Consider the following 12,011-nt stretch of genomic DNA (forward strand, 5'->3'; position numbering starts at 1 on the left):
GGCGGCAGTTTTGATACAAACGAGCGGCCCAGCCAGGTGACCATATGCTAATGTGCTGCTTCTGTTGTAGCTAGCAGGCGATTTGCTGGTTGACAGCCAGCTAACTTTAGCCGTGTCAGTTTCTGGTCAGGGCCTCTCGCGTCTGCCTCTTGTTACCTCCACTTCGGGGAATTCCAGGTAATGTTATTACTGTCTCTGTTATCTCACCGTAATAACAATGTAATGCTATGCTTTTAACTAGCTAACGTTAACTTTTTCATGTGTTAGCCTCTAGATGTGCTAGCTGTAACGTCGTTACACATGTAACGTTTCACTGTGCGGCTATGCTTCTGTAGCATATGCCATAGCATATTACGTAATAACTTGTAATTAAGCCCACTGTAAAGCATTGCTCTTTGTGCACTTTAATTAGCAATCTCCCTGGAATTTTTGTAGCTCCACAGAATCATTTAAGATAATTTTTTGTCTTTATGAAACAGGGATGCACAACGGAATTCAGATGCAGACCATTTGCAACACAGCAAACACATGACAAACAGTAGTACATTCCTGTAGTGAATTTGTTAGATTTGCACCATAAGGAACGTTACCAGCAGCCTTTCACCCCATCATAGGTTTTGAGTATTTTGTCTCTTTATCAACACTTTCCCAAACAAAACGACACATGAAAACATCTTTGTCTGTGTAAAAACTCACTCTAACCCCACCTTTACTTTCACGTGTCCTGTACATACTCTCGTTTAGACCACCATCATCTGCACACTCATCATTTCATAATCAGTTGATGTGAGGATAGTGAAGCAGTAAATGTTTGATTTAAATTCAGGGCCATGGATTTCCCGGGCCACTTTGAGCAGATCTTCCAGCAGCTCAACTATCAGCGTGTCCACGGTCAGCTGTGCGACTGCGTCATCGTGGTGGGCAGCAGACACTTCAAGGCCCACCGCTCAGTGCTGGCAGCCTGCAGCACCCACTTCCGCGCGCTGTTCACGGTCGCAGAGGGAGATTCCAGCATGAACATGATCCAGCTGGACAGCGAGGTTTGGGTCTTATTGTTGTAATAGTGTAAAAGGTGGCAGTAGTTACTAGAAGTAGAAGTAGTGAGTGAGTGTGTGTGTATGTGTGTGAGAGAGAGAGAGAGAGAGAGAGAGAGAGAGTTTGCCAGACAGAAAGAGACAAAAAGGCACAGAGAAACAGACAGATAAAGAGATAAAAAGAGAGACAGACAGACAGACAGACAGACAATCAACTTCCTGTGTGCTTGCAGGTGGTGACAGCTGAAGCTTTTGCCGCCTTGGTGGACATGATGTACACCTCGACTCTGATGCTGGGGGAGAGCAACGTCATGGATATCCTCCTCGCGGCCTCGCATCTGCACCTCAACAATGTAGTCAAGGCCTGCAAACACTACCTGACCACGCGCACCCTGCCCGCGTCCCCCTCCTCCGACAGACCCCCCCACCACCACCACCACCTCCACCACCCGCAGCAGGAGCAGCAGAGGCAAAGGCAGCAGCTGCAGCAGCAGCAGCACCAAGTCGCAGAGACGGCGGTAAACCCCACCCTCGCAGCCAACGCTAACCTTGCAGCAAACGCCGCCGCGTCGAAGCTGCAGCGCTCCTTCCTGCTGCAGCAGCTGGGGCTCAGCTTGGTGAGCTCCGCTCTGGGTGGGATGGAGGAGGACGGAGTCGGGAACATGGTCGGCGGTAGGGTGGTGGAACAGAGAGCCTCCTTCCCGATCCGACGCTTCCACAAACGCAAGCCCCCTCTGGCCCTGGGCCTGTCGGAGGAGAGGCCCAGGCAGAGGCAGCGCAGCTCCGGCCCGAACCTGGGGCTGCTGGGAGAAGAAGGGGCGAACGTGGAGCGGGAGGAGGGAGCGCTGCTCTCCCCGGACTCCCACAAGATGGGCGACGAATCCAAATTGGACGGCGCAATCGCCGGCCTGGTGGGGGCGCCCCAAGATGACCCCCAGATGCCCAGCCAGTCGGACAGCGGACACTGTGAGGGGGAGGACTCGGGGAGGATGCAGGGAGGGGTGAGGAAGGAGGAGGACATGGAGGAGCAGGACCTCCAGGTCAACAGAGCAGGGGTGAAGATCAAATCGGGGGCAGAGGAGGAGGAGGCAGAAGAACAGGAACAGAAGGTAAAGATGCTGCTTGAGTCGTTGTTGTGAGTAACTGTGAAGCCTCGGGCAACAATATCTGGTCGTGACATCTGTACGATTTGTACACATTAACACTTGAAATGATGACGGAACTTGCAATTTAATTCTTATTTTTAATTTATTCATTTAATTTTACAAAATTAACCCAACTACTGATAAAATAATAAGAGAAAAAGTATGAAACAAAATTTTAATCATAATCCAAACAGAAAGTAAAGTTTTCTTTAATTACTCATATGTGCAAGTAAAGAACCAATCTGCGTGCGAGTCCTGCTGCTTTAGTTTAGCTGCTGTGTAAAAACTCCTCCTTTGCTTCCCGCAGGTTGTGGTTAAACAAGAGCCGCTAAGCTCGCCGGAGCCAGTGGACGAAATCAGCGACGTGACATCGCAGGCCGAGCCCGGAGGCCAGGAGGAGAAGGCGGAGCTGAGCCCGGAGAGCAGCGACCACAGCTTCACCTCCGAGCCCCAGCCCAGCTCCGAGTCCCTGCTGCAGCCCGGCTCCCAGCTGCTCCTCAAGAGCGGCATGGCAGGAGGAGTCGGAGTCGGAGGCTTCGGGTGTAATAGCGGGCTGGGTGGCAAATCTGGTTTTAGCATCTCCAGCTTCCTCGGCCCCAAGGATTACACTGGTGAAGACGACCTCCCCAACACGACGACTGGCGACGCAGTGGCGCACCACTTCCTGCTCAGACAGGAAGCTGGCAGGCCGTTCGGCTCGGCTTCGTCCTCTCTCCTGAAGTCGGGTCCGCTCGGTGGCGAGAGTCGCAGCGGTTTTGGAGACAACCTGCAAGCCGAGTCTCTGTTCCTCCGTCCCCTGCACGACGGTTTGGGGAACCACAGAGGAGGTGGGGGAAGTGGCGGCGGGGGGCGTGGAGGGGGAGATCCCTTCGGTCTGGACTTCCAGCGCTCCAGTCTGGGGCTCCACTCCCTGGGGCGAGCAGGCGCAGCGACTGCCGCCGCCCTGGGTTACCCAGGTTACAGACGCATCGCTCCGAAAACAACCACTGGCGCGGGAGGAGATGAAGGAGCCGTCGGCCTCCTCCAGGACGCCGCCTCGTCCTCCTCCTCGAGCCTGGCGAGTCCTCTGCTGCTGAACGAGAGCAGCGGGTACGGGATGGACGGCGGCAGGCCCACCTCCCTCCTCCCGCAGCTGACCCGCGCCTCGGCGGACGTCCTGTCCAAGTGCAAGAAGGCGCTGTCGGAGCACAACGTCCTGGTGGTCGAGGGGGCTCGCAAATACGCCTGCAAAATCTGCTGCAAGACCTTCCTCACGCTGACCGACTGCAAGAAACACATCCGCGTCCACACGGGAGAGAAACCCTACGCGTGTCTCAAGTGCGGCAAGCGCTTCAGCCAGTCCTCCCACCTGTACAAGCACTGCAAGACCACCTGCCTGCGCTGGCAGAACAGCAACATGTCTAACGCCCTGCTGTAGGGCCGACGCCGCTGCATCGGAGTGGGATCAGTGATGAGCTAGATTCAAAGCCCCCCCCCCCCCCAAAAAAAAGTTTTCTGAAGCTGTGACAGAGCAGGCGGATGCGATCAGCTGTTCCCTCCTGATGACAGACCAAAGATAGGGACGATATTGTCATGTTTTCATGAGAAACCCACACTGTCGAGGCGGCTAAAGTCCTAGTAAACACATTTAGTCGCAGAAGGACAACAGGGATGCAAAGGTGCCACATGTGTTGCTATGGATTCATCACAGAATAACCGAAGATATATACAGTGTATAATCCCCTGAGAGTTTCTGACTGCCAGTCTAGACTTTAGTTGTGAAGCTGCTACACTGTTAGCTATGTTGTCTTTATAGAAGGTGTCATGTGAGTGAAATCGATCTGGTGAGGTGGTCCCTTTGTGCTGAACGTCTACAGTTGGCGGTGCGCTTATTGAAGCAGAGTTAACTCACTAATTTTTCCACCGCACGTTTGTGAAACGTGGAGCAGCAGCCCGCATCAGACTGGACTGCATATCGACCGTGCCTTGTTCTGCACGAGGGCAGTCGTACAGACGGCGGACCGACGGATTTGTGTGCCAGATGTGATGCCTGTAAGTGTTGAGAACTGTTGATGGCTGTGTGCTGCTGGTGCTGTACTGTAAACTAAAGGTGGATCGAGTCCGATTCAACTTCAACCGATGGAAAAGATGCCGGAGAATCTGGTGTATTGTTGCAGCGAAAACGCCGTCGACTGGACAAAACAATATCAACTTTTTTGAATAACCGAAGTGATGAAAAAAAAATCGCTGCATTCACTGGGCCTTGCAGTCTCTTTTTGAGAAATACTAATATTGCATTATAATGCTTATTTTAAATAACGACTTCACACGCTGTAAAACGCACCTTATTTTGTGTCATTACCTGGCACCTTTTTTGCGATTTTTCAATTGTATCAATTCTGGCATTTCCCCTCCTTATTGGTTACTGACCACAGAAGTCTTAGCTATCTTAACAGACCGTCCACACACATGTGTTTATTAGAAGGGTAATGAAGAAGTGCCGAGAGGCGGAGTCGTCTAAAGAGAAATGATTGGCTGAGGTTCAGCACATGCTGAAAAAGGGCTTTAGAAATGTAAATATTGCACATTTGTGGTCCGTCACGACAAAACAACTCCAGAAGAACTAAACATTGTGTGTCATTTTTGCTACTGTACGTGATATCTGTGCTGTATACACACCCCCGTCTTTGTACATCTTGCGAAAAGCACTTCTACAAATATTAACTATTATGTTTACTGGACTGTTGGATGTGGAAATGTCGCTGTATTGCAATTATCCAACTCCACCGGCTCTCAAGGGGGTTTTCAAGCTAACGGTCGTAGCATTTTTGCTAGCAGGTGATCTATAACACACAATGTCCACAGTTTGAAATCAAACACGTTGTGAAAAGTCAGAAAGTAATTTTTACAGGGTCTCCTGTCATTTTTTCTTTTTCTTTTTTCAGGAGTTTTAGCTGTTTTTTAATGTGTGTAATTTTAATGTCAACCTGTATCTGCAAATCCATTCATATCCATTAGAGTTAGACTAAAAAAAAAAAAGAACAGACATGCATTGGTAGATGGTTGTTTGATTGAAATCAGTGTTCATGCCGTGTCGTCGACTTCTGTTTAAGTGAACCGAAATGGTAGAAAAAAAAAAGACACGTTTGCCTTTTTGTATACTTGCTGTATCGTGTCTCCTGCACTGTCGATGAGAAACAGGCGGTCGTCGCTCCCATTCCTAGTCTGCACCTTATTCTACCTTGTTAGAGTCATGGCACTTTTACCAAATGTTAACGGATAACTTTCATCTTCAGGAGAGTCGTCTCCGGTTTAGATGTAGAATCAATGGTGAAGTCGTGATTATGCTCCTGAGAGTCCTCCGACATGGCCTGGTGAGGGCCATTATGGTGCTGTCTTCTAAAAGCTTTCGCGTAAACTCTTAATGTGAACCTCTGAAAAATGCACTGACTGTACTACCCCCCCCCCCCCCTTGTATGAATATGCCAAAATGTTCAAATGCATTAAAAAAACGATATTATAAAAGTCACTGCCTTACGCCCTCTAGCTTGAAAAGCTGGGCTTTTTGTTAATATGCCAAATCTGAAGTACTTCTGTGTGTTCTTTTCTGTGTACCGAACATAATGTAAACTCGAGAGGACTAAATGTTTGTCTCTTTGCTTTTGAACGCTATGAAGATTGTACAGTATGTTCAGCTGTTGTATAGACTGATTAAAAAACGAGGAAATTCAGTTTTGTTGCTGTTGACATTTTTTGGGAAATACGAGCTGAAGGAGCACACAAGAATAAGACGGTTGTTTTACACGTTGAAGATTAAGATGCAAGCGAGTAAATAAGCGTAGCGTTACAAAGTTTAAGCGCTGGTTTTATTTGAATTCTTGGAAATGAATAATTAGGCACACAAGTTGAACTGATGTTTCCTTCTCTACAGCTTGAGCTCTTTGATCATCGGCTCGCCCCGCAGGCCCAGCAGGAGGTTGTTTGCCGCCAGGGCAGACATGGCGTTGCGGGTGGTGTAAGAGGCACTGGCAATATGTGGGAGAATCACTGTGGGAGGAGAGCGTTTATAAAGACAGATGATGATGAAAGTTAGCCTCAAAGGAGCTCTGAACTGTCCCTTTAAGCACTGATAATGTTGTCACACTCACCGCAGTTTTTGAGGGTGAAGAGCGGGTGGTCTGTGGGCAGGGGCTCAGGAACAGTCACATCCAACCCAGCTCCCGCAATCTGGCCAGTGGACAGAGCCTCATACAGGTCTTCCTGGTTCACCACGCCCCCTCTTAACTCAACAGAAGGACCAGAATTAGAGAAAAGCACGGTTACCGTTCTTGCGGCCAGATTTGGGGAGACTGGATGGGCGTCATAGTCAAGTATTTCATTACACGGCATCGTCGTACAGTATGTGTCAAAGTGATTCAGTTGTGACTGTGCACCTGCTTGTGTTGATGAAGATGGAGGTGCTCTTCATCTTGGAGAAGAGGTCCTTGTTGCAGATCTCCTTGGTTTCCGGCGTTAAAGCACAGCACACAGCCAGGAAATCGGACCGCTCCGCCAGCTCGTCGAAAGAGACTAAAACAATCAATGGCCTGACATGTCATTTCCTTTCCTTAAAAGTGACAACTTATTGAGTATCTGTGAGGTCAGGATGTGAAAGCAGTAAATCTCAACAATCCTTACCGTACTCTGCATTGATGAGGCCGGCCAGCTCGGGCCTGGGGGCCACGTCCGCATAGATGAACTTCTTGACCTTGAAAGCAGCCAGGCGCTCGGCGATGGCCACGCCTTCGAAGACAAAGTGAGAAGAATCTGGCGTTTTTGGGGGGGTTTTTTTACGGGAATGGCAGTTTGATTGATGAGCGTGTTCGTGCGCATCGTGTTTCAGATGCTGCCGTGCTCACCTATCCTCCCCAGGCCCAGGATCCCCACGGTGCTGTTGGTCAGCTCGTGTCCACACAGCCACAGAGTTCTCCATGTGCCCCAGCCGCCACTGACGAGAGAGAGTTTAACATTTGACCCTCCGCCCCAAAAATGTCTTTATACGTGGATGGCTCTAAGTGTGTGTGGTACATTACGTCTTGGCTTCATGTGTGGCCTCTATGAGCCTCCTGGAGGTGGTGAGCAGCAGAGCCACAGTCAGCTCAGCCACAGAATCGGTCAGGACGTCTGGGGTGTAACCCACACGGATCCCTCTGGGGGAAAGCACACACACACACACACACACACACACACACACACACACACACACACACACACACACGTCCATTAAATATATCAACACCTTCGACTTTGATGCGTCTCAAGGAAATAGAAAGATGAGAATCACCTCTTCTTCAGCTCCTCCAAAGAGAGATGGTCGAATCCCACCGACATGGTGCTGAGGACCTTCAGGTGTGGACCTGCGGGAGTACACCAAAAACTAAATGCAGGGCTTTTTTTATTGCATTCGTCGCTCAACATACTCTAAAGGCCGTCCTCCCACACCGACCTGCAGCATCCAGCAGCTCTGTATCGATCTTCTCCGTCAACACGCAGACCAGACCGTCGACGCCTCTGACCTTCTGCAGGAGCTCCTCCCTGGGCACAGGGGCATCGTCGGAGTCCCACAGTTCAAACTGCACCCTGGGGAAACAGAAACAGGATCCATATCAAATGAATTTCTTAATCATCGGCAGAAGAAATGGCATTGGGTGCTCAAGCTTTCGTTAATGTTCCTACTAAGATATGGCGCATCTCAAGCTGTGCCACACATGCTGTCGGTTTATATAGAAACACTGGGGCCTTTTAAGGTGCAGAGAGAGTTTCTTCAGCTCTGCTGTGGGGGAATACCCTTTAGGCTAGTCTTATCTGACTAACCCAAAGGCAAACATTAGCAGCCCTGTTTACGCAAAGTAAATGATGAACTTCACAAAGCAGACCATTCAAAAAGGGTATCACAGTCAGCTACATGACATGATCCAGATTCAAAGTGACGGGACACTCACTGTCCAGATTCACGGAGGATCCTCAGGCCCTCGGGTGGGATCTGTCGGGTGACGTACACCCGTTGCAGAGTTGACATCTCCCTTAGTGCGTTGCTTGTGAGACCCCCAGTCAGTGGAGCAGCAGCGAACTGCTGGAGCTGACGCAGTGCCATACGACTGCACCACATTGCCAGGAGAGAGCGATTCTGAGGGGGTCAGGCGTCCGAGAGGCGACAGTGGCACTTTGGAGTTCAGAAGTCCTCCTGTGTGTGCATGTGTGTGATTTTGGCTCCAGTTCAGTGGGGGAGGTTCCCGCGTGTGTGTGTGTCCCTGACCAATATGATTAGAGGGAGGGTGTCTCTGAAGTCTGAAGTTGGGGGAGTGTCTGTCACAGACAAACTAAACACAGAAATCACTGAGTCAAGTCTTCTGTATATCTAGCTTTAGGATTAAGTGAATTTTTAGATAATTTTTACTTCAGGCCAAACAGATATATAGACCTGAAAAAGACACAGAAACTTTTTTTCTCACGTCCTCACACACACACACACACACACACACACACACTAAAAAAAAAGCACAGAGACACAAATTGCACAAATATATAAAAGACAGCAGCAGACTTGTTTTTTTCTTCAAATCATCTTCCAGAATGTTAGTCGGTGTGTAAATGTTTCACTCGGCTGTTGACCTTTGTTTCTTTAAACAGTGGAAGACTGAAATGCTGCTTTTCTGACACGTCTCTATGGCTGGGACCGGTTCAGCAATCTGTCCTTACTTTCTCAACTGGAGCTGAGATTCACACAAAGAAATAATAAAAAAAAACGAAACATATCAGTTAAAAACCTTTTTGCAAGCGTATTTTTAAAAGGTTGAAGTAGTTTTTAAGTATTTTTGATTCTGGCATTTAATCATTCTTTAAAAAAATAAACAATAGTTTGCAGTACAATATTTTCCCAGTGAGATGAGAAGATTGATAATCAAACAGTTGTCTTTGTCTGTGATTTCTCTGATTCTCCTCAAGCTGAAAATACTGACACTACCTCTTAAAATGCACTCAAATGCAAACTGCTGAAATATCCCAAACTTCTATTATTGTCATTAATCTGTACATTGCAACACGTTACACCCCTCACTATTTACTTCTCCTTTAGCTTTTTCTTGATATATATTATAATAACACCCCTGTTCAGTATTTTTGTCCTGGGCCTATGAGTTTGTGAAAATAGTTTTCTTGCTGATTTACTACTTGATATTTCATTTTTTTATTTTTCTATGATAATAGAAGAAAATATTAGTTATATTTCGGATTGGATTTAGTGAATAAATTCAATTTTAATCACAAAATAGCTGAAAAACACTGTAAACATATTGGATGACCTCGATCACGTGATCGTCGTAACCCGGAACAATTCCAACTTTTTAACCAGTCACAACCATTCATTCCCTCTAGCCCGTTGCGCATACTGACAGGTAGCTACGTAAGATTATTTGTCTCATTTTAACAATATTCACAGCGCCTTTTTCATATCGATTGGTAGAAAGATAATAACTAAAACCGCTGTCTACCCTGGGCAGTTATCCGTAGCCTAACGTGTGTGTCACCACTTTTAACGAGTTCATGACAAGTGTCCTCGCAACCGGCACCAGGGGCACTCAGCGCTAGCTAGCTGTAGCTGCTAACGCTGAGCTTTCCCCAGCAGGTTCACAAGTCAGCCAGCGGTTATTACGGTAGCTAACGTTAACTCAACTGCTGTGAGATTTCACTGTTGAAAGACGTCACTACGTTGGCTCGAGACAGTCAGTTTACGTTTGCGCGCGACTGACAGCTGCCAGGTTTAACAACATTGGTGACAACTCATATTAGAGTCAGCCGGGGTGTGTGGGTAAAGTTAGCCATTTAGCTAACCCACAACAGGGCGTTGGTTTTAGATTACTACCGGTGGACAACCCATGCGCTTTCTATCTTTGGTAATCCCTGTTTGTACTCTGTATGTGGTTCAGTAGGTAGAGCCGTGTTCTCAGACAGTTGAATTCCCCCCTCTACCCCTCCCAGCATGGCTGCAGACTCGATGGAGATTGATGACTCTCTTTACAGGCAAGTCTAGTAACCGCAGTCCCTTATGAAAGCACTGGAAATTACAGATAACGTGACATTACAGTAATGTGCTGTATACCACAGTCCCTCACACTTCCTCTTCCTGCCTCCCTTTCTTTGTGCAGCCGCCAGCGCTATGTGCTGGGAGACAGTGCTATGCACCAGATGGCCCGGTCCTCAGTCTTTCTCAGTGGAATGGGAGGACTGGGAATCGAGATAGGTAACGTTGGGCTAAAATGTCCTATTATTGCAGTGTTCACATGATCTACTGTCACTCAATGGTGGTTTGACACTGATTCATTCTGGTTCCACAGCAAAGAATATCGTCCTGGCTGGCGTGAAGGTATGCAGTACTTAATGTTTCAACGTGGAGTGTCCTGAGAGTTTGTCTTCCTGTAGCCTTATGTCTTTGTATCTGTGTGCAGGCAGTCACCCTTCACGACACAAAGCAGTGTGAAACCTGGGATCTGGGCTCCAACTTCTTTATCCACAAAGAGGACGTTTTGAGCCAGAAGAGAAGGTAAAACACAATGCTGGACTGTTGCTCTTCACCTCTGATATCCCTCACAATCTTAACGCATCATGTGCCTCTTCTGTCACATTGTGGCGCAGGGTGGAGGCAGTGTGCCCCCGGGTCGCAGAGTTGAACCCGTACGTCCATGTTGATGTGTCCTCGTCGGCTCTGGACGACAACACCGATCTCGGCTTCCTCGGGAAGTATCAGGCAAGGCTTCGCTTTCAGAATCTGTAGTTCTTGGAGAACGGAGGGTGGGATCGATCAGCTTGGATTCGCAGCAGATAAAATAGTTTGTGGTGGAGGCGAGGTGGAGAGGGTTTCAAAATCTAAATTAAAAAAAAAAAAAAAAAACACTCCTTCAACTTGATCTCCTTCACGGCTGTCATCCAAAACGCCCACTTGTTCCAAACCTGCATTGTGCTCTGCTCTCTCCTGCAGTGTGTGATTCTGACTGAAGCCCGACTCAGCCTGCAGAAGAGAGTGAACCACTTCTGCCACTCCCATCGACCCCCCATCAAAGTAAGTCCACGGTCCCCGGAGCGCTTATACACTGCACAGCGTTGGCTGGACCACGACTTGCACGTGGCGCAAAAGCGCAAACAAGTTAAACGCGAGAATGAACCGCTTTTTTTTAACCTGGTGTCCTTTCCAGTTCGTTGGCTGTGATGCGTACGGCATCTGCGTGCGGGTGTTTTGTGATTTCGGAGAGGAGTTTGAGGTGTCGGATCCCACAGGAGAGGAGCCCAAGGAGATTTTCATCCAAAGTATCACTCAGGTAGTCATCTCTCTCTTTCTTCTTCCTGTCAGGCAATTTCTTTAATTGTCAGAAGGTAGAAGAGCTTCATTTGATCTCCTTTTGTTAAATTTGGACCCTTCAGGACAATCCTGGGGTGGTAACCTGCATGGACAACCAGCCCCACGGCCTTCAGACCGGCCAGAGTGTTGTCTTCAGAGAGGTCAACGGCATGGTGGAACTCAACGGCACTGCACGGCCCATTTCAGGTATTATTTCTGCATAATAACTTCACTGTTTTTGGTGTATATTTACGATTGCAGTTGTAACACCAGCATTACCGATGAATCACAGATTTACATACCATTTAGAATATGGTTAATAATATTTATATAAGAAGAAACAAATGTGCTGTACCAAGAATTAATGAGAGATTTTCTGAATAAAGTGACATAAGAGCGCATTAATCTAGTGTGTGTGTGTGTGTGTGTGTGTGTGTGTGTGTGTGTGTGTGTGTGTGTGTGTGTGTGTGTGTGTGTGTGTGT

General features: G+C 48.0%; 3 protein-coding genes across 4 annotated transcripts in view; 2 read left to right on the plus strand and 1 right to left on the minus strand.

Annotated features, from left to right (window-relative positions):
• Positions 1–5,889, plus strand: part of zbtb5 (zinc finger and BTB domain containing 5) — a 10,288-nt gene extending 4,399 nt beyond the window's left edge. The window contains exons 1-4 of one of the 2 annotated variants that reach the window (XM_031871976.1): positions 7–177; positions 827–1,040; positions 1,268–2,143; positions 2,487–5,889. In XM_031871976.1, the coding sequence (XP_031727836.1) occupies positions 831–1,040; positions 1,268–2,143; positions 2,487–3,596 (2,196 nt within the window). In that variant the 5' untranslated portion in view covers positions 7–177; positions 827–830 and the 3' untranslated portion in view covers positions 3,597–5,889. Of the gene's footprint in view, positions 1–6; positions 178–826; positions 1,041–1,267; positions 2,144–2,486 lie in introns of those variants that run through there. The other variant, XM_031871975.1, reaches the window with a different exon arrangement.
• Positions 5,813–8,368, minus strand: grhprb (glyoxylate reductase/hydroxypyruvate reductase b). Its single transcript, XM_031871979.1, has 9 exons — positions 8,140–8,368; positions 7,644–7,777; positions 7,482–7,554; positions 7,231–7,347; positions 7,057–7,145; positions 6,836–6,940; positions 6,592–6,727; positions 6,307–6,437; positions 5,813–6,205 (listed from the first exon to the last, which is right to left on the minus strand). The coding sequence occupies exons 1-9, from the start codon at positions 8,304–8,306 to the stop codon at positions 6,084–6,086; spliced, it is 1,074 nt and encodes a 357-aa protein (XP_031727839.1). The 5' UTR covers positions 8,307–8,368; the 3' UTR covers positions 5,813–6,083.
• Positions 8,369–9,599: 1,231 nt separating this feature from the next.
• Positions 9,600–12,011, plus strand: part of uba6 (ubiquitin like modifier activating enzyme 6) — a 9,297-nt gene continuing 6,885 nt past the window's right edge. The window contains 8 exon segments of the mRNA XM_031871892.1: positions 9,600–10,216; positions 10,342–10,436; positions 10,531–10,559; positions 10,642–10,736; positions 10,829–10,940; positions 11,172–11,252; positions 11,386–11,508; positions 11,612–11,820. Coding sequence (XP_031727752.1) covers positions 10,176–10,216; positions 10,342–10,436; positions 10,531–10,559; positions 10,642–10,736; positions 10,829–10,940; positions 11,172–11,252; positions 11,386–11,508; positions 11,612–11,820 — 785 coding nt within the window. The 5' untranslated portion in view covers positions 9,600–10,175.

This window comes from Anarrhichthys ocellatus, unplaced genomic scaffold (assembly GCF_004355925.1).
Source record: "Anarrhichthys ocellatus isolate YVR2014 unplaced genomic scaffold, GSC_Weel_1.0 scaffold61, whole genome shotgun sequence".
In the NCBI taxonomy this organism is placed as follows: Eukaryota; Metazoa; Chordata; class Actinopteri; order Perciformes; family Anarhichadidae; genus Anarrhichthys; species Anarrhichthys ocellatus.

Excerpts from the sequence above, each read along its gene's own strand:
- grhprb (XM_031871979.1), bottom strand. The coding sequence starts at position 8,306 with ATGTGGTGCAGTCGTATGGCACTGCGTCAGCTCCAGCAGTTCGCTGCT. Across the intron at positions 7,146-7,230 it reads GCCACACATGAAGCCAAGAC|TGGCGGCTGGGGCACATGGA; the intron begins GTAATGTACCAC and ends CTCTCTCGTCAG. Across the intron at positions 6,438-6,591 it reads ATCTTCATCAACACAAGCAG|AGGGGGCGTGGTGAACCAGG; the intron begins GTGCACAGTCAC and ends TGTTGAGTTAAG.